The sequence below is a fragment of the Calonectris borealis genome, chromosome 3 (assembly GCF_964195595.1).
Source record: "Calonectris borealis chromosome 3, bCalBor7.hap1.2, whole genome shotgun sequence".
Classification (NCBI taxonomy): Eukaryota; Metazoa; Chordata; class Aves; order Procellariiformes; family Procellariidae; genus Calonectris; species Calonectris borealis.
The window spans coordinates 95,807,938-95,829,678 of NC_134314.1; the positions used below are offsets into that span (position 1 = coordinate 95,807,938).

Sequence of the window (21,741 nt, forward strand, 5' to 3'; positions counted from 1 at the left end):
TGCCTTTCTTTATGGTGTTTCCAACATACAGTTATTTCTGTCACACTGGAAATCTGCTATCCCTCATGAATTTCCTGATGTCTTCAGTTTCTACCAGGCTGGAAATTTACTGTCAGACTTGTGTGGTCTGGAAGAGTCATCCCAGATCCCTGTGTTTCCCTGCTTTCACCTAGCAGCTGGAAATTTCTCTGACCTCTCTCAGCAGTATGGCTTCTCCCTGTCTCCATTACTTAAGTAACAGGTAGTATTTTTGCTGCTCTAGTGTTTTTGTTGTACCATATCTTTAAATGTTCTTGCAAAACATTAAATGGTCCTTGCAGAACATGCCTAAGACATGTCTCTCTTGCTGTCTTGCTCTGTGAAATGCTCTGGAGAGGTCCAGTTCTATAATACACGTTGCTCAGAAGGCAGCTGAATGTATACTTATGGAACTTTTTTGTGCAAGTTATTTTGCATGAATTCCAGCAAAATCATTATATCGGTGTTGTTCTGAGATGTGTTTGTTATTCCTGTGGCCCAGCTAGTCAGCAGTAACCCTCTCAAGAGGCTGGAAACAGTAGGAGTGCTAGCAAAATGTCATAAAACCAGTAGTAGCAGAAGGCAGAATCTAAATACATAAAAATAGTTTTTAAATGTGAATATGATAGTAGATAGATACTAGCAAGCAGCTTTACCAAATGTTTGTGGCTTTCACGATTGCTGATTCAAACATCTATCAATAAGGGAGAAGAAAAGGGACATGTGCAGCGTTTCCAGCCAGAATACTAGAGAGACCGAGTATTTCTCTCACATAGATGTGCCTCCTCAGTGCTTCTAAACCCTTTCAGATCAGACATTAAGAGGACAAGCTATTCAGCCAATGTCAGTCTCCATGTACTGCTTCTGCTGTGCCCCCAGTCCCCCTGTGCCTTTCTGCCATGTGACAATACAGTGTTCACCCTTACTTCAAGGTAGATTCCAAGCAGTATGATATTTTGGGGTACAGATCATATCTTGATGCAGAAACAGCTCATCGGACTCAGCAGTTCAGTGCCTCAGTGTGCTGTCTTGAAAAACACTAGACAATAAACAGTGCCTCCTGGGTTCCTGGAGAGATTTTCTGTTTTTAAGTTAAAGTCCACATTAAATGATTTTACCTGCTATTCTGAGTATGATAAACCCCAAGGTTAAACTGAACACGTCAGTCGGTGCCATCCTGTCTTAGATCACAAGTAGGAACCAGTAGGTAGGGTTGTGATAAAAGATGAACCACTGCCTCACCAATATGTCACTGTAATTTGGGGATTCCCAGGTTTGGCCCTGCTTTGCTCTGCTTGGCTCAGAAAGGCGGCCATCCCCAGATCCTTCTTGGTAGGAAATTGAGAGTATGTGGATGCAAAGTAGCTTGATCACCTGTGAGCTTTCACTGAAGGAGGAAGAGAAAAGCCTGTTTCTTTATGCACTTGGCCGAATACTTTCACAGTGAAGTGCTGAAAAGGCACTGGTGGATTTTTTCCCAACATGTTGATATAATGGTGTGAGATGTACCTGATAAAGTGTCCGGACTGTTGCCTCCAAAAGGTTAAGAGGAGATGAGTTGGCAGCTGTGGGATAAGAGAACGTGAAAAGAGTGCCTGCATCTTTCTGTCTTCTGGGTGAATGTGCAGTTAGACCAGCCTGACTCCTGAATGCTGCTTCTGAAAGCAGGGAGACATCTCCTTTTCCTGCCTTTATGGGGTAGTGACAATGAGTATTCCCAAAACGTAGCTATTTAACAGCCTGCAGCTTGGCAGTTGTACAGAACCTTACAGAGCTTAGGAGAGCTCAGGAGTTAGAGAAAGCTTATGTCCCAGTCACAAAGTTCGGGAGTGAACTGACTAGTAGCCTGCGTGAAACGAGTTGTGGAGATGGAGAAGTCTGCAGTCAGTAAAAGCTAAGATTTGGGTGAGCTATACAAACTGCCTTAGGATGCAGCTATGTGTCAGTGCCTCTCACTATCACAGCTGCTACTGCTGGCATCTTTTGCAAGCACTGTGGTTCAGTTCAGTTTGAAGTAGAAGTGGCCTTAATACATGATAATTAGTCCCCTTCTGCAAGGTAAAAGGAAGAGTGGGAATGTGATCCCTGTGGTATGGGAGCTTAATGTAGCTGCAATGAAACTCCGGATTCTCTGGTAGTAGGCAAGCATGCTTCTTTCTCAAAAGCGAAGCAAGATCCAAGGAACGAGCCCATGAAGTAACTCACTTTTTCCTCTGAGGGGGACATGGTTAATGAGTGACAAGTATTCTGCTTTGATCCATGGGAGGGAGGAATGAAGGGGGGAGGTTACTGTGAGTTAAATCAATGGGTATATTTAAGGAGGAAAAATGAGCAAGCACTGGATGTCTGTAAGGGAAGTTGATGTAAAACTGCAACATGTCTCCCAGGCATGTTCAGAGTCAGGCTGCTGGCTTTCTCCGAGAGGACGAAACAATAAACCACTTGATGTCTGCAAGTGAAGCTGGTGTTAAATCAGCCGAGGTGTCCTGGGGAGATTAGTGATGAATTACTCTGCAGAGTCAATAGAGATTATTTATGAAGCCAGAGGGGATAGAGGGAGGCAGGCTAAGTACCATATCAGAAGTTATTTGGTACTTGTTGAGCTTTAACATTGCTTGAAGATGACTCAAGCAGTTGGACTTCCATATGCTGCCACCAGATGTATGGGTGAGGGAAGAAGGAGGGAGTATTCTCAGTAAAGGTCCTTTTCCTTCCTCATCTGACCAGTGTCAGGCTGCTGTTGAAAAAAACCAGTCAATATCTGTGCTATGAATGAATGTGCTGCAGCTGAGGAAAGGGGCACTGTATTTTCTTCTGGTCACATTTACTTCCTGAGTTCTGATGCCAGCATCCATGATTTGGTGAAGCGTAAGGCAGAGAGAATACAGCTTGAATTGTATGCTGTTCTGAATTGAGTTGTCTCCAGCAGCTGGAGGAAGAGTGCCTGGATCTGCAAAGCTTGTAAGAAAGTCATTGCAGACTTTCCAATAGATACTGAAATGTAATTTCTATAGTGTAAATTTTTGGGCCGTAATTCCACTTTAATTTGCTGTCTGTCCTATATGAGTTTTAGGCTCTGAGGGATGCCTCTATTCAGTTCTAAATGGAAAGATTTTACGCATCTGCTTTAGGTTCCTCTTTAATCAGTTCACCTGTTTCTGTTTAAAAGCAGCACATCTGTTTCACATTACTGCTGGCCATCTTTAAGATCTACTGCATGGCTGGGCATGAGTTTTGAAAATACAAGAAGAATCACTTGATTAACAATTCCTTGGCCAGTTATTCAGCCAGTTTTTAAGTGGGAAGATCCCTGTTTTGTGCTGTTGATGCTTACAGCTCTTGAAATGTGTCCTGCCCCAGAAGAGGAACAAGTCCACTTTGGAAGAGTAAGATTGTTTTGTTGTAAACCCTTCTGTAATTGGATTGGTAATTATCTAGGATGCACACCTGCAGGCACTGTGACCTTGTTACAGGCCTGTAAGTGACTAAATTAAACTGCTTCTCGGCAGGGGGCTGGCAAGCTTTCTGCTTCTCTCTACTGTGGACTAAACCATTCAAACCAGATGTTTTTCTGCTGATGGCACGGCACAGAATCATCCAAGAAATCAAAGTGTTTGTATAAGTGTCTGTCCTTGGGGCTCTCAATTATTTTTGAACAGAAGATGTTTTCAAGTGTATTTAGTGCTGATGAATGGCAGCAAGCAGAGAAGCTTGGAGTCTGAAGTCCTCAGGCTCCTGGACAGAACAGCAAGATCAGCAATAATATGCGCTACACCTTCTGTTGTGTTGACGTACCTCAAACCTGTCTGTTTGGTCCTATTTACTGCATCCCCAAACACACACAGAAGGACATGCACTGTGTAATGGGGTGGTCGGTGTAGTAGTTGCTCGAGTTATTTGCATGGAAAAAACTAGGGAACTCGCTCTCATTCTTTTTATCTTCAGTGAAAGTAGCAACAAAAAAAAATCCACCCTGGTGTTCATGGGTTGGCTTGTTGCATCCCCTCTGACAGACTGAGTGCCTGTGTCACAAGACACAGCTGATCTGCGGACTCCAGATTCTAGAAAATGTAAAGGTGCTTTCTAAAGGAAAAACAACCAACAAAATGTGACACTTCAAAAGCTGCAGGCACCAAATTCTCTGGGCATTATATATATGCGTCTGCTAGGAGCCATACCCACACCCACCAATATGCTGCTCAGCCCTCATGTGGTCACAGGGTTTGATCAGTTCAGGGTCACACAACCATGGACTTTACAATTCATGATTTTTAAAGCCAAAAGAAACCCTTCAGTTTTCTGACTGAGGCTGTAGAGCTTTATGCAGAAGCCCATGTACTGAGGTTTGTTGTTTTGATCCTGAGTCAAACTGATGACCTAAAATAAAAAGCTTCCAGCCTCTTCATTGCAAAACTTCTAATCCTTCTATCTCATCCAAGCATGGCCTAATTATGTAGCTTTTCTGGAAATTCAGTAGCCTTATCTTACTTGGCTGGTATCAGTTTGCCCTCCTTGTCAAAAGCAGACACAGTGACAAGCTAGGAACAGAGCGAGAGCAATTAGTTCAGAGGTGTAATATTTAAAAGCTTTTGAATGTCTGCTGATTTGTATTTTAATTTCCAGCTGTTGGTTATATTGGGCAATATTAAAATGTTTTAAGTTTCTTAGATTTAGTAATATTTCCTGTCTGCAAAAATAAAGCTCTTTCTTTTGCTTTTACATAGTTCCAAAAATATGATTCTATCCAAATGGCAATAGCAATGTGAAATTTCAACATGGAATTTCTTAGCACTGAACACAAAAACATTCTGCCTCATGCATCAGCCTGTCTCTTATTTATATTTGCATTTTCTCTTCCTGCTGTTAATTAATTATATTGATTGTAGAAGGTCCATGGAGGCTGCAGAATTCATTCCTCAAGTACTTCTTTTCACACTTTCCTGCTATCAGTCCCCAAATTGAGATTTTCTCGTGGGTAGCCTTTCCTTTATGGGTCATTTGGTCCTCCCCTACTCTCCTGAAATGACTGATGAGGGTGTCATGGGTTGGGGATGATGGGGTAGAATTTGTCACTTGCACATTTGTTCATTGACATCTGCGCTGAGAGCCACCAAGTTCATTTCATGTAATCTATCAAACAACCTCTCAATAATCACCAATTTTGACTGCTTCTGGTCTGCCCTGGATTTCAAGTGGAGACCTTGAGGTTTTTTTTATTGATTCTGTGTTTTGTTGTAACTGATGATCCCTACTCATTGCACACAGATGAACAGGAGTAGGGAGGAAGGAGAGTGTAATTTTAATACCTCAGATAATATTAATAAGCTCTTGTTTTCAGAGCTTTTTTCATATTGGATATGAAACATGGATACATAAATGCTGTCAGTTCTTTCTTGAGCTGTGACTGCTGACAGAGTGAACTTACCTAGCACAACCAGTCTTCTTACAAGAAACCCTTTTCTCAGATCTGTAAGGGAAAGATCAGTCCTATTGCTTGTTACTCTGGGAGATCCTTTAATATGCACAAGCAGAAATATAACATGGGCTCACAGTCACTTACATGTCACATGGTTTTGAGGGGTTTTAGTATAGCAAAAGAACTTGATGAGGGAGGTATTTGATATGCGGGAAGTTGGAAGCACTTTTGATTTATGAGGTTCTGACTGTTCTTAATCACCATCTAATTTTTGATGTGTGTTTGATTAGCTGAAGAGGATAAAAATATACGATCTAGAAAATCTCTGCCTTTGGAACTGATTCATTTATCTTACTGAATGCTCTAGAATAGCAGCTTCATAGTGGAGCTTCCCATGGTTCTTTTGTGCCTTTTTAGAGCAGCTTTTCAGGCTTCCTACTTTCTGAATTGTCAGAGTCACTTAAGCTTTGCGCTAATGGTACAATGTTGATCCTGTTGAAAGGCTGAAGCTGTCTAATGAGGAAATCAGACAAGCAATCTTGAAGATGGATGAACAAGAGGACCTAGCGAAAGATATGCTTGAGCAGGTGAGAAAGATTACAGTCAGATATATCTTATTCTTAAGTCCTTCACTGCCTTTTTTTCACCTGAAGTAAGTGGATATATGTACTGGCTCTGCTGGTATGTCTGCAGATTTGAACTTGGCCCTATCATGTCAGTGGAGCTGCACATGGGAGCATGAGAAAAGTATTTTTTCCAATGTTGTCAAATATACCTCCCTCATGTAACTATTTATATCAGGTTGATTTCATAAGAGTTTTCTCTTCTTGATGCAAAATATGCATGATTACAGTTGGCATGAGGTTTCCTTTCATGTCCTCTCTTCTCACCTGTGACTTTCCCATAATTTTTCCCACCTCTTCCCTATACTGCTGATTATGGTTTGTTGTTGCTGTTCTCCCCTTTCCCCTTTCGCCTTTCCTTTTCTGTTTCCTTTCATTTCCTTTTTGTTAATCTGCCTTCTCTGCCTGCAGCTTTTCCATTGGCAAATGCCATGAACCAGACCATGTAGGTCAATCGTTATACTAGAAGGGATTTTGCATTCTAACTCAAATGGTTAGAAAAGGAGTCAGGGACTTTTGTCCCCTGTATTTGGTTCACTGCATAGCTTGTGGGGGAAAAAAAGAACCAAAACAATTAAACCGCTATTGCCCAATTTCCCCCACTTATAGAGGGTGAAAGATGATGCTTTGACCAAAGATGCATATGATAAAGTTCCTTAGGAGTGTGCAAAATGTTATAATTCTGAACTGCCTGACAAATGTGATTCCTTCTTTGTGTGCAGTCACAGTATTTAATCGTGTACAAAAAGCTTTTCCATTTTGGAAATTTATAGCCTACTTGTCATGTTATCTGAATGCTCACAGCAGCTCTAGAAGTCACTGCAAGCTTCTGATGCTCCATACCTTTGAATATCGCATTTTTGGGGAGTGGGATAAAATATTAAAAAGTGGTAAAAAGCAAAGTGCTTGATATGCCTTGTGAGCAGTTTTTGTGGGTGTGCGCTGAGGCTGTGTGCATGGCAATATTTATCACCATACTAAAGCACAACTACCACCAGATATGTCAAAAATCCATCAAAGTATGAGCTTTAAGGTCAGCATATGAATAGCAGCCAGTGTCAGACACGTATCCATCCAGTCGCTTAGTTATTGTTTATTGTTTCAGCAGAGTGGGGCAGACCCAAGAGAGAGATAGATGAGGCTTTGTGTGTAGTCTAGAATAGGCACGATGGGTACTTCACACTGAGTGGGACACATCCTGCTCCTGTTTGCACCAATCTAACCTCCAAGAAATGCTGTGGGAATCAAAGTTCCCTCTGTACTTCCCCTTGAGTAAGTTGCAGGAGCACTTGGCCTTTAGGATTTAGAAATGGGAAATTCCCCCTTGGAATTAAAAATCAATCTAATGGGGTCAGTGAGGGATAAAGACAGAACAGCAAGCAAAGGTTTGAAAAAGGTCAGTTTTGTAGCCACAGCTGCACTTTTTTGAAGTTACGGTCTTACGGTTGAGTCAACGTAATGCTTCCCCACGATAGCAAAGAAATCTGAGGGTCCTCTCTCTCTCCATCAGGGTTTGTTTGTGCCTCTCCGTCCCTCTCTCCTTTTCCCGGGATCTCTCATCTCGGTGTTTGGTTTGTGTCTGTCACTCTAGCTGCTGAAGTTCGTTCCTGAAAAGAGCGATACCGACCTGTTGGAGGAGCATAAACACGAAATTGAGCGCATGGCCCGGGCGGATCGTTTCCTCTTTGAAATGAGCAGGTCTGTTTGATACATTATGGGAAAGTGCACGGAGGGCTTCATGGAAGCAGCTGCAATTGTTATTGAAAATGGATCATCTGGCACTGAGGGGGAATGTGCAAGAGATTGTGGGCCAGCATTATACCCTGCATTTGCCAGAAGCCCACAAATGTTACAAATGTTTCAGTTCATTACACAAACTTTTTATTGATGATAAGCACTCTCCGTGCTGTCATTTAAGGACCAGTCCCCTGATGACAAGCAGAAATCCGCCTCCTCTGTCTAAACTTGTTCACACAAAAAGGAATTCAGATCCAACTATCAGATGTAGTGTAGCCAGGGGTCAGGATTTCATATAGATCCCTTTTTCCATTCAGCTATTCCATCCCCTCATCCTCTGACCTTCTTTCTTATTCCAACTTTGCTACACCCCCAATCAGGATTAACATTTTGTTCTGCTAATTGAGATGCAGTTGGCATCTCCTACGACTCTCATATTTTGAGAGTAATGGCAATTCTTCCAGCTCCTTTTCAGTTGTGACCAAAACATGCCTTGAGGTCCTCCTACTGTGTTAGATCTCTGAACTATGTCCGTAATCCCATGCATAGGCTTTGTGGGACTCAACATCCAACCATTAAATTATGTAGGCAGCATACTGACCCCGGGCTTCAAAATACAGTTCCAGTTCAGTGTTAGCTTTCCTCTACCCTTCATGCAGGATTGACCACTATCAGCAGCGGCTGCAAGCATTATTCTTTAAGAAGAAGTTTCCAGAGAGGCTGGCAGAAGCAAAGCCAAAAGTGGAAGGTATGATTAAACCTTTTGCTAAGAGTTGGGTAAAGAGGTGGGGAAGGTCAAGGGAGGCTTGTCTTCAAAGGAGGTGCTGTTACATGCCTGCTATGGTTGTAGAGCCAGTAAGTCCACAGCATATCATGTGCTAAGAAATTAATTCTGTCTGACACTCTTCTTGGACCCATTGACTTAATAAAGTCAGTTTCATGGTCGTTACACTGTAAATATGCCCTGACAGATGTGACAGTCTGCTATCAGGCTCTGCTTGAGCTGCCAAAAGCTTTTATGGCCTTTCTGTGCAGGTCAGCCTTCCCTTCTCACCCCCAAGTCCTTGCACCTTCCCTCTCCATGGGGCAGTTAGAATAGATGCCTCAGGACGGAGGTATTCTGGGAACGTGTAACTTACAAGGAGGGGGGTGTATGGCTTCTGGGCCACATCCATGGTTATTGCAGAGAAGAGGTGAATGTATTCTACTCTGCATTTTCAGATAAGCTCGAGCCTTCCCCCTGTTCTCGCTGGCTATGTTTTTAGAGTGTGAGGTCCAGGAGAACAGCCTTGCTTCTGCGTTCAGAAGAGCATCCTACAGGCGAGATGTAGTGCACCTTCCTTCCAGTTGTCCTGGTTCTGGGCATGTGGGTGCAGGAAGGACAGTACACACACAGACTGTGTTGCAGCATTTGCTGGGCAATAGTCAGATGGGCATTTTAGGGTACTTCAAATTATGGGCCCAAGCATGTTAAAAATAGCCACTGTACAATAACCTGTTCATTTTTTTTCTCTTTTCAAGCCATTCTTCTGGCATCCAAAGAACTCATCCGAAGCAAGCGTTTGAGGCAACTCCTGGAAGTAGTTCTGGCCTTTGGGAATTATATGAACAAGGGCCAAAGGGGAAGTGCATATGGCTTCAAAGTCTCCAGCCTGAACAAAATTGCAGACACCAAATCCAGCATAGACAGGTAGGCTAGAAGGCCATAAATGAGTTAGTTACCGTCCTGCTGCATCTCTTATCATAGTAATGAAAGTGTTTTTTGTTTGTTTTTAGCTCTGTAGACCATTTAAAATAATGCCTTATTTGGCATTTAAGTAGTGCTTTTCACTCTAAAATATCCTGCAGCAGTTAAGACCAGCACTCAAATTCTGCTCTTTCTTTGGATAATGCACATCTGTTGTTGGATTGTGTTTCTGCAACACTATGCAAAGATGACAAAATGTAGTAGTTCACAAATAACTGAAATAAGTTTGGGAGGGAGGAGGATTTCTATGGAATTTGCCCTTTATACCAAAGTTTTATGGCCATGGTTTTGCAAAAAAGAAAACACAAAAAACTCTGACCACAGTTTTATGTCTCCTATGAAACATGGCATATGTTTCTGATGCAGGACTGTCATAAACTGGCTCTCTACCTACACCAGTAATGGAACCACAAGGCATAGCTCAGAGAGATTGAGCCTGGGTGTATCTAGAGCAGTTAAGGAAAATAGCTGGTTTTGAAACGTGGAGCGTCCTATTTATGGACATGGGCTGCAGGTCTGTATAGAGCTACCCCATGTTTTGCCCCACATCCCCATGCTGGTTCTGGAAATTAATCAGCTGTGACTGGGGAGAGAATACCACTTCTGGGCTCCAGCAGCACTAAGGTTTTCCTTGAAGATCTCCTATCCTGGTTCTTACTAATTTGCACCTTCCTTGACTTGTGAGACCTGCTGAGACCATAGTTGTGGTGAAATGACTTCAGGCTGTGACAGGATGAATAATGGCAGTAAGAAGCCGGAGGAAATTCATCCCTACTAATAGAGTTTGAACTAACAGAGTTCTGTTTTGACTACCATGATGTCCTTACCGTATTCCAAGGCTAACACTTGCGTAGCTAGTGTTGAACATTTTTTTGCCTTAATGTAGCTTGGCTTGATTTTCCATATACTAAATGTCCTGTGCAGATTCTGTTCTCAGCTTCCAGGCTCTAGCCTGTGTGAAGCAGTGGCCATCTGCTGTCTTGCCTGTCAGTTAACGACATAACACCCACCTCAAGTAACTGTTATGGCTGGCTGTTCTCTCTACATGCAAAATTCACTGATGCAAAATTCATCATTTACTTTACAAAATTTTCTTAAACCGTCTTCTGCATCTCTCACACATCTCATTTCTATCCACTTCTACTTGAGCTGCCATTGCTTTTGTAGTAGTGAGCCTGACCACTATTCACAAGTATAGCTGTTTCATTACTGTAGGAGTTTTCTTTACAGCTTCTTCAATCTTCAAGAACCTTTTCCTCTTCTTAGTTAACTCTTAGGTTTTTTCTACATTGCCTCTGAGAACAACTCACTTCTCTTTTACAAGTTAATGTCACTTTGGTACTATTAGTTGTTTATTCTCTGAAGTATCTGGGGACAAATAGTATACTGTGTTACACAATTTTCTTTTCTGTTACACCATCTACACAGATGGATGGAAGCATGCTGGTGCTTCCAGAATAAATCAAGGCACAATATATTGCTTGAGATTTTTAGGAAGGATGGTTCATAAAGGGCTAATTCATTTCAGTCTGTGATACTTTTCTTTCGATAACAGAGCTGCTAACTGCTGATATATTGTTTGTTTTGTTCATTCTAGCACATTTCCTACCCAAATATTTTTCACTGATTTGTCACAATCCTCCCACCATCCTTCTCCTTCTCACCACCATCTTCCTTCTCATTTCTCCCCTCTTTTGTTTGTGTTTTTTTTTTTTTTAGGAACATTACACTGTTGCACTACTTAATTATGATCTTTGAAAAGAATTATCCAGATATCCTAGATATTCAGTCTGAGTTGCAGCATCTTCCAGAAGCAGCAAAAGTCAAGTAAGTCCAGTGCTATTGCTTGCTCCCAGAGCTGGAGTTCCCAGTGATTTCTGTTAACTTAATGATCCTCAGTTTTTTCATTTGCGTCTTCTAAACTCATGGCCAGCCTTACAGCTGAAATGCCTTTGCTCACGTCCTTGATGTTATTCAGATGTGTATCAACAGAAAATTTTGGTCCAAACACATTTGTAGATAATTAAATTGACAGCTTTACTCAGATATGCCTATATCTACTTTATTTCTGAATCAGACATTGTAACTAGACTGGTTGTTGTTTGTAATTCGCTAATCATATTCTATGGTTGTTCATCTAAGTCGCGTGCTATTTTTTATAGATAATTGAAGGTTTGTTTCTAAGGCAGAGTCAGTGCACAGAAGCTATAGTAAGCCCTTTTCAGGAAGGTTGTTCAAACTTTTGCACAAAACAGTCTTGCACAGAAATGTGGAAAGCATCATACTTTCTGCACAAATTTCAATGATTTTTTTTTTTTCCATTTCTGTAGATGTTTGTGGAAAATGAATACACAAGCCATCCCCCAAAATACTAGCATTTTTTTCTTTCCAAAGCACTGCTCAAAAATACCTTTGCATGTTATTTGCCCAGCCATGATTCTTTGGATAGGAAACTACTCCAGCTAATGAAAGACAAGTAAAAAATAAATGTAGGTTCACACTTATAGGCATTTATTAAGGCTTTAGTGGTGTTTTTGAGATGTAAACTACTACTCACCAAATACTTGGAAGAGATGCCTGCTGACTCACAAATAACTAGTTACCTGGAAATGAAAAGTTATTTTTTTTATACAAGTCCTAGAAAAAAAACTCGTTTGTATATGATGAGCTGAAATTCAGTACAACAGTTGTGTCTAGGGAAGCATGTATTAACATTAACAGTAGGGTTATATGCTCAGTTACAATGTAAGCCTGCAAGGACTACCATATGGTAGAAATGCAGATGGAAAAAACAATGCTTGGACTGTGAGGAAGACAAAAATCACAAGTAAATGTACTGCTAATGGGATTTAGTAGTTAAGAGGTTCAAGAATCATATATAGAGATAATCTGAGACCCCAGTAATGTATGTGCTAAAGCTGGGATCCTTGCTTATGTGTCAACTGATTATTGCAAGCTGGCCATGTGTCATAGGGTCCTTGCTGGAGGGTCAGGCTCAGCTCACAGGGCAGATGTTCTGAGGGCAACCCCCCTCTTCTTCCCAGGAAAATCCCGATCTTCAGTGTGACCACAGGCAAGCAGGCTCTGCCTTATCTTACATCTCATACAAAAAGCAGCACAGAGCGTTAACAGACCCTCTTCCACTCGTTTCTAATCATCTGGCATGGCTGGTGCCAGAGGCCGGATACCAGACTTGATGGGCCAATGGTCTGTTCTGCTGCACAGTTCCTGTATTCCTGTGTAACACTGCTCTTTTTGTTTTATCTGCTCTGTGTCTGTCTCCTGTGCAGCCTGGTAGAGCTGGAGAAGGAAGTCAACAACATAAAGACCGGATTGAAAGCTGTTGAAGCTGTAAGTATCTGAAGGTTTCCAAAGCACCATACTTAAAATATCTCACTCAGAATCAGGGGCACTATATATTTTATGATAAGAGAAAGTGGGCTTTCTTTTTCCATTCCTTTCCATTCCGTTCCAGAACGCATTAACCAAGAAAAAACAAATAAAAGCTTCTCATGTGGAGCTCCTGCTGATGATCTTAGCAGACTTAAGCCTAATGAAAAGCTTGTTTGATCTCAGCCTGGAAAGTAAAAGGACAGTTTGACAAATGGCATGGACTGAAAGAAGAAATAAAATTCTTTCTCTTTCTTACTGAGAAATGGCTGGCTGCTGAGCAAGTGTTTCACATGGCTCTTGGAGTAGTAGTAAACAGGTAGTGCACTGTTATATGCAACCCTAAGCACTCCTTGGGAAGGCAAAGGAAAAGATAGACTAGTTAAAGATGAGGGAGCTGAGCTGGCAAGCAAAGCAACAATGGCATTTTTTCCTGTTATTAATGAAAACCTTTTAAGCTGGACTTAGGTTGCCTGTGTTCGATTTGTACTTGGGTAGTGCAGAGCCTTCCGTCTCAACAGAGAACAGTACAAATGGTGCATTGATGCAGTTGTGTGTACTGAATTATAAGAGTTAAAGATGAGGGATGGGCCTAAATGCTCCCTGGAGTCACAACTTCATGTGTCAGCTATGGTTCCCCTACCTGGAAGCCTCCTTTAGTTAACGTGTTGGGTTTGTTCCTGGGGAAAGACTCCAGCTTTCCTGAGGCAGGAGAGCACAGAGTGAGACACCGTCTTTGGTGGCAGGAGGTAGGAACTCTCATATTTGCCTCTTGCTTATGCCATTGACATGTGTGTGGCTTTGAACAACTCCATGTGTTTGCCTCTTCTCTGTGAAATGGCAGCTACAAATACCTACTTCTCATAAGGGCAGATGTGAGGAACGGCAACTTAGTGTTTGCACAGCAGTTGAAAAAGTAAAGATTAAAGGCTGAAGTCACTCTATTGTCTCTGTCCCTTAATGTCTCCCATTGTGCTGGTTTTGGCTGGGATAGAATTAACTTTCTTCATAGTAGCTGGTATGGGGCTATGTTTTGGAGTGAGCGAACGGCTGTGTAGTGTTTAGCTGCCTGCTGGGTTAAAGCACGACACCCATCAATCTGCACAGATAAACATATTCTGACCCCAAGAACATCATTCTCTCTTTCTGCAAGTATAGAAACAAACCAACCTCTATGTTCAGGTTGGTGCTGGCATCTCTTGCCTGTTGGATATAAGGCAAGGGTAGTGCTGAGAGACAAGGCAGAGGTCTTTGGAACTCAAGAAGGTCCCTGCTGTGTTTAGCTGTTCTTTGCCCTTTCAAACAGGGTTTTATTAGCCACACTTCTCAGTGTCCCTCTGTCTTCAGGATGTTTCACCTGTCTTTTTCAATTCATGTCAGTTTAATGCTAGGAGCATTCCAGATGGGGAGCATTCTGCACTGGGACTGTTGGCAAAGGGACCAGTTGTTGGGAATTGCATTGGGTAGTTTCTGTGCAAGCATTACCTATCTACAAGGAACTAACACAGGACCCTCCAGTCCTTCTCATCCCCTATGAGACAGACAGTGATGACTTCATTTTCCTTTCACCTGGCCTAAGTTTGGTTTGGCTCTGAGGGTAGAGGAAGGGATCTTTGTCCTGTCAGCAGCCCCCAAGCTGTCTGTTTGTCTCCAGCAGTTCATCATGTAATTAGCCAGTGATCCTCCTGTGAAAAAACAAACTTTCCAAACCTTATTTCTGGATTGTTGGGGTAAGGAAGAATGCAGCAATGAGAAGAGATACTGCTGCATACATGGAGTGCAGTGTTTGGGAATTAAAAGCACCTGTAAAGGGAAGGCTGACATGGAGTTCATGGCATGAAGACAGACCCAGTTTTGGCTGGGACAGACAAGTCCCCCCATTGAAATGTGAGTGCCTACTTCTGTTTTGCTTTGTGTGATTGGGTTATTTGTCCTTTTGCCTTTACAGCCAATTTTTCTTCTCTTTTCCCATACATGGGTTCCATGGGCAACCTCTCCTTCCCATTCAATCACCATCTTCCCTCCTCAGTCTTCTCCCAGCCGTGGTATTTTTCATCTGGGGCTGCCAGCACCTCCCAGTCTGCTTGCTCAATTCGTGGTTTTCTGGCGTGTAAAAAGCAGCACTATAGCAACAATAGAAGATCACTGTCAGGTGGAAGGGGGAGGAGGGGAAGGTGTGATTCTTGATTCCATTCCAGTGTGTTCTCACCACAACCTTGGCTCCAGTGACTGAGAAGTTTCTTCAAGGCCCCTTAAGAATAGAAAGCTAAAAATAGTTTCACAGTCAGATGTTCTTAAAGGTACTGCTAACACTTTGCCTTACTGGACTTGCAACTTCTTTGTAAAAATAAGACATACTTGTTTTCAAGACATGCAGGCAGCTGCTGCCTTTGTGTCAGATGCTCCCAGAAAGACAGCTAAGTAGTTCTTGGTCTTCTCCAAATCAGGAAGTGAATTCTGTCAGTAGAACCCTTCTCTCACACAGCACGGAGATCATAACCACCACTTGAGAAACCACTGCCATGTTGAATCATTTCATCTCTCTAGAGAACCGGCAGCCCAGCCCACAAGGGGCAGTGCTAGCTTCTGCTATTGTGCTGTTATGACTAGTATAGACCATTTCTAGAAGATACAGAGGAGTTTCTTATTCTCTGGCATCACTTTCGGGCTGATTACATAGTCATGCTGGTTACTTGTGTGGGTTTTTTTTATTTTGGAAGAATTATTCTGCAGGGAAGGACTGAATTTGAAATTAAAGGGCAGACCACCTAATCTTAATTTTACTTTGAAAAACATTGCTCTCCAATAACAGCCCCAAATGCCATAGCTTTCAACAGTGAGCAAGATGACAGAACTGTTATACTCACCTGCTGGGACGCGGGGGGAGGAGGGAGTAGAGCAACTTTCAGCTAAAATTAGCTTAAAAATTAGAATGGGAAAGAGTGGCTGAAAAAAAAATGCATAATTCTTAGAAGCACGTGAAGTGACATTTCCTGTACTTGTAAGGTCCAATTCAAAGTGATTGTAACATAGAGACAATTCATTGCAAAGTGATGTAACTGAGTAGTGCTCCTGGGACTATCCCTTGTGATGTGTTAGGAAAACCAGTGGAGAAGAAGATGTAATATAAAGCAGGGGAAGTAGCACTTCTTTATTGTGGACTTTTCTCTAGCAACCTGCTCATTGCTTTTCCTGCCCCTTTTCTGCCTTGTGGTCTTTCCTTGTAGTGGTTACATTCTCTTTCCAACTCACATCAGACCAGAAGATATATCACATCTGAATTTAGATTGTTGATGGCCAAAGTCATTCTTTGCATTCAGCAGCACTGTGGAGCAAATCCCAAGGAGTTTGTCAGTATAGATGCTTATAAATCTACCCATTTGGCTCTGTGAACCAGTATGTTGATGACCAGTAACAGAAAGCACCAAACACGCATGCAGCTGGAGTTGCAGCCAGCACAAAAATATTTTTTTCCAAAGGGAACAGAGGGTCAGATTGTAACTTGACCTGCTCTTTCATGCTGCTTTCCATACAGAGAACGTAAGGCTTTATCATTCCCACTGATTATTCAGCTGAGAATAAAGATGAAGCCCAGACTACGATTTCATTGTCCCCATGAAACTGTCAACAGCACACAAGCCAAGCACAGGCATGGGAGACTGCCAGTCTTACTACAACTTAGTCATTTTGAGGAGATCTGTAGCTCTTTCCGTGCCACAAGCATGGTGAATAGAGTAAGTGAAGAGATAATATGGGTAATCTTGGCTTAAAACTAAAAAACTTGAGCCAGAAAGAAAGAATCGTACAATTTTTTTTTTCTTTCTGTAGGTAGTGGACAAATAGAGCTTAGTTTCCTATGACTTTGTCTTGTCTTTTTTTCCCCCATAGATCTTTTTATCGCGATAGCCCCCATTTATAATTCTGTGACTTTTATGACATCCAAGCTAATGCTTATTGGTTAGCAGGGTGCTAGCAAACGTTCCACCTGACATCTTTCTGCTTGTTCTTCAGTGGGAGAACCAATTTTGATGTCTTTTTGCTGCCCACCTGGTGCTTTTCAGAAAACTAAAGGGGAGATCCAGAGCTAGGAACTATATAGATTATTCACACATGTACACATTTCCTCAGTGTACACACTCCCTTTTGAGTCACCATGGGAAGAGAAGATGGCGGGAACCTCACTATTAAAACTTCAAATTCACTTGCTACACAATCTGAGTTCTCTATTATTTGTCATTTTGCATAGAAAAAAAAAAACGCAGCATTTCATGTACTTGATGCTTAAAGTTGCTTTAGAAATTCAACATGTTGATGGCTTTCTTGGGAGTGGTGGTTGTTTGAGGATAAAGGGAACCGTAACTAAGACCTTCCTTCATGCCACCTTAACCCTCCCTCTCACGCTGGAAAGGCAAAACCTTTGACTTAGTGAGAAAGTGGTTTCTGAGTTACAGCTCTGGATAAATGCATGAGGAGTGGGAGCAGAGCATGCTCTGCACTGAGTGAAGCAGGTGGGCTTCCCTGCTCCCTTCCTTGTCAGTGAGGAATCTTTGACTCTTGCCTGTCTATATCTCTTACTTCTTTTCTTTCAGGAACTGGATTATCAGAAGAGACGCATGCGGGAATCAGGGGACAGGTTCGTTCCCGTCATGAGCGATTTCATCACTGTGGCCAGTTTCAGCTTCTCAGAGTTAGAAGACCTTCTCAATGAGGCTAGAGACAAGGTAAGAATACCTTTTGAGGTGTTTGGGGTTTCACTGGCTCAGTCAAAAGCCTGAATCAAAATGGAAGCAGCAATTTCAGATGCTGGGACTGTAGTGAAAACTATAATAGACACTGAAAGTGGTTTAGGCTGAAGTTTCTTACTTTTCCTAATCTGATCTATAGCCATTCAGAATATATTTTAGGATTAAAAGAAGGTTCAATGCTCTTGCCCACTTCTTGCTAATCTTCCTTAACATTGTCCGTGTGCAGCATAGAATTGCGATGGCAATGTCTGTACCAGGATACCACACTGTGCTGTGGTGTTGAAGGGACTGCTTTTTGAGCAATCTCTCAAAAAGAGGTGCTTTGGTGGTTAGTGATAGTGACCTTTTACCTTCTGCTTCTGACTTCATCCTACTCTGCTCATTCAGCTGGGGACACTTGTGCTTCATTTCTTTCCTTTAAAGGTGCATCTCTGGGTAGTTTGGTAACCCTGAATACCTGATCTTTTCCACTTACGCTTCTCTGTTACTGCTTGTATTTCATTGCAAGGATAGAAATCCCAAACATATATGGTTTGTCCGATGTTCTTGGATCCTTTGTACACAGCAGCACCATGTGCGTGTTACTCTTCAGGTGCTGCTGTGATCATTTTGTCCTTTCACTGTCTGCATCTCTGTTACCAGATTTGTACAACTAAGAAGGTGCTTGTTCTTTGCCGATGATTGGAGTCTGGCACTAATCCCTCTGTCTCTCATCAGAATGAGGAAGAATTTATATGAAAAGATCATAAGCATATGAAAATGTTTAGAGAAGAGCAAGTTCTAAAGTAAACGATATGTAATGGCAAATCTGCCCTTGTTGGCTGGCATGTTAAAAATGCTTGGCTTTATGTAGCAAATGCCTTATTTCTTTTGGATTGAATTGTTTCCACCGCTGGTGTCAGTCGTTGTAGCGTTAAGGGACCTATTGCATTATTAATGAAACCTGTGCCGCTGGATTGGTAGGCCTTAGATTTTGAAGGATAGGCAAAATACAGGCTGAGGATCTGAACAGTAAGACTCCTCACTCATCCAGTCGCTCTGCAGTAATGTCGTTCTGTAATTCAAAAGCATTTCCTTGCTGTGGAGATAATGTTGGTAATACCGACTTGCAGCTGCAAACACCAGGAGCTACTGGCTGTCAGCTAGAGCTAGCTGCCCTGGCAAATGCCAGTGGGGCAGCAGTTATTGCAGCACTCTGAAGGCAAAGCTGGGCAGTCTGACACTTGTTAATCTTGTAAGGAAATTTTGTGGAGGATAACGTGCCTAATTTTTTCATTGTTTTCATGTTGCTTGAGAAGATTCAATCCGCTTCCAACATACTAATGTTCACACCATACTGGCTTTATAATCACAAAACCAATATTTTACAGTCTGTGCCCCCACTAAGTTTACTGAGAAAAGCTCGATTTTCTATGGTTTGGGGGCTTCTGCTTTATGACTGGGTAGATTTTTCGACTTCATTATAGTTAGGTGCACATTTCTGGAAGTGAATTCATTCTGTCTTTGCCTTAGAGTACCCACTTTTGGTTTAGTGTTATAGATGGTGGTGGTCCTTTCTTTTGGCACACTAGGACAAAAGGCCAATACGGATTCTTTACAAGGTCAGACAAGGGTTAAAAACCAGCAAGAGGTACATTTCCAGCACAGCAATGCAACTTTTCTTGATCAGGCACTTGCAGGAAAAATACCGTTTTTTTGCTTTAAGAATAACCAGAGAATCTCCCTACAGACAGACCAATATGTCTGGAAGTTGTTGCACGCTTTTTTAGACATAGCCAACATAAAGCACTCGACATAAAGAGATGTTTTATTTTAATGACTATAACATGCTTAGGAAACGTTTCTCTAGCTTCTCCTCACACACCCTTACTATGTTTGAACACATGCCATTCCAACTTCTGCTCAACCTATGGCTTTGGTTCTTCCACTGGCAAAAAACTGCTTTTGGACTCCTAAAAGGGAACTGTCTGTCCTTACCAATGCTGAGCTATTTCTCATGTTTGCCTCATATTATTTTTCCCCTCTCTTCTTCCTCTTTTTCCTCTTTTTTCTTAAAAAAGAAAAAAAAAAAAAAGAAAAAAAAAGGAAAAAGAAAGCTGGAAATTTTCAACAAACCAGATGTGCTTTGCAAAGCCTATAACATCTTCCAGCCTCAATGGGCTCTCTGTGTTTGTTGAATCACAAGTTTTTTTCTTACCATGGAAACCTACTATAACTAGCCAATTAAAGGAAGAGAGGGACCAAAACATCTGATTATCCTGTTCCTTTTTGATTTCTCAAAGCAAAGCAAATTGAAAAAAAAAGGTAGTGGGAGAGGGAGGACTTTTAAAAATATCCTAATAAGCCCAGGAAGAATTGGTCTGCTTCACGGATTTATTAATAATAATGAAGCCCTAGTTTTAACAGCTGGAGTTGGATATCCTTCTAAATATAGATGTGGCTAATTGATTGCCATGAGTTAATCAGAGCCATGTTTCCTCAGCTGGGATTTAAAACAATACAAATTATCTTTTCAAACATGGGAAGTTTTTTTTTTTTTAAATGTCTTTAGTATTAGCAAAAGTCATTTCTTTATTCCTTTAAGTTATGGAAACAATCCATTACCAAGGTGTGGTGCTGACCTTCTCTGTAGAGGATATTTTTCACAATCCCATGCAGTACTTTTTTTGTCCTTTTTGCTTAAACAGGACCATTTACAGTTAGTGGCCATGGGGAGGAAGTGATATTTTAAATTTAAAGGGCCAGGTTGTCAGATGCAGGCATCCATGTTTGCAGAGGAAGCCTTGTAACTGTACTTATCTTCATGCAGTAAACAGATGGCTTGGTTAAGAACTGATTGAAAACTTAGACCGACTCTTTAAACAGGCTCCCTAGCACAGCTGGTTCTTGTTCTTTTTGTGTTTTTCTCACTTTCAATACCACTTTATAAGGGAATATATAGATTAGATCAAGGGATAATGTTTTCTGCCATTTCCCATAAACTGGAAGGTGGAGGCAGGAGAAAGTGAAATTCTGCCCTGGAATCCTTCACCAGTTCTTACGTGTTTGAACAGATGAAAATTTGACCTTTTTACATCAGAAAGAACAGAATGGGGTTGAATTTTGTCTGTGAAAATTTTTCCCTGTGTTTCCTGTGGGGAAGCAATGAAAATGCCCAGGCAGAGAAACAGTGACCTCCCATGGTATGAATTTTATTTTCCTACTTGAAAAAGGTGACATTTGCCCTATATGAAGCTTTACAACATACTTAAATGTTGACAGGTATGAACTTAGATCGCTAGACTGCTTCATAACTGTTCTACTTTGTGCTTGGCTCATAACCTGTTTTTAAAATGTTTTGGATCTTCCTAGAAGAACAAAGTCTGCTTAGCCAGGTATTGCCATGTCTGTGATGAATATCAAACTTGAGCCTCTCTATAGAGGCACAATGGAGGCCACTGCCTGGGCAAGGCTGATGAGGAGGGTAGGAAAAGTGTCCATGCCCAGTCTTCCTTATGACAGCTCCTCTCAAGCAGGGTGTTCATCATCATGGAGAAAGGAGTTCAGACTCTGCACATGCATTTAACAAGCTTAGCACATATAGTAACTCTTTTGAAGAACAGCAAGGCAGTAAAAGCCAAAATCCAATTACGAAAATAGTCATTAATGGCAGAATGCTGTGAAGCACACAGAAATACTGTAGTCCAAGTGCCAGTTACAGGCTGTGCACTTCAGTCATTCATCTGCGGGGACCCGTATTTTCTGTCAGCCACTGGGGCTAATGACTAAGGAACGGATCAGGATGGAGACTGAGGAAGTCAAGACGAGACGCATTACAAAGGGCATGAGCAGGCACCACAGCCTGCTGTCAGAAACAGCCATTTGGTAAATAAATTACGTAGCTATTGTACAGTAACTTAGAACTGCAGATGCTTCAGGGCAGGTTGGCATCTAACGTATCAGAAATGTTTATAGCACCTGTATCTTGATTTTGGGGCTGCCAGAGTCACTGTCGCATTCCTGGGAGAATCCTTTAAGAGCATTTAAGCGCAAGGAGAGCTGGGCCCAGCCCTGCCTGAAATTGGC

The 21,741-nt window shown here is 41.8% G+C and overlaps 1 protein-coding gene across 2 annotated transcripts in view; it reads left to right on the forward strand.

The window, feature by feature from the left end:
• The window catches only part of DAAM2 (dishevelled associated activator of morphogenesis 2), a 216,448-nt gene that overhangs the window by 180,411 nt on the left and 14,296 nt on the right, over nucleotides 1–21,741 (forward strand). For both annotated transcript variants that reach the window (XM_075146815.1, XM_075146816.1), the window contains 7 exons: nucleotides 5,937–6,021; nucleotides 7,649–7,755; nucleotides 8,454–8,542; nucleotides 9,316–9,484; nucleotides 11,261–11,368; nucleotides 12,832–12,892; nucleotides 17,521–17,652. In XM_075146815.1, coding sequence (XP_075002916.1) covers nucleotides 5,937–6,021; nucleotides 7,649–7,755; nucleotides 8,454–8,542; nucleotides 9,316–9,484; nucleotides 11,261–11,368; nucleotides 12,832–12,892; nucleotides 17,521–17,652 — 751 coding nt within the window. The remainder of the gene's footprint in view (nucleotides 1–5,936; nucleotides 6,022–7,648; nucleotides 7,756–8,453; nucleotides 8,543–9,315; nucleotides 9,485–11,260; nucleotides 11,369–12,831; nucleotides 12,893–17,520; nucleotides 17,653–21,741) is intronic.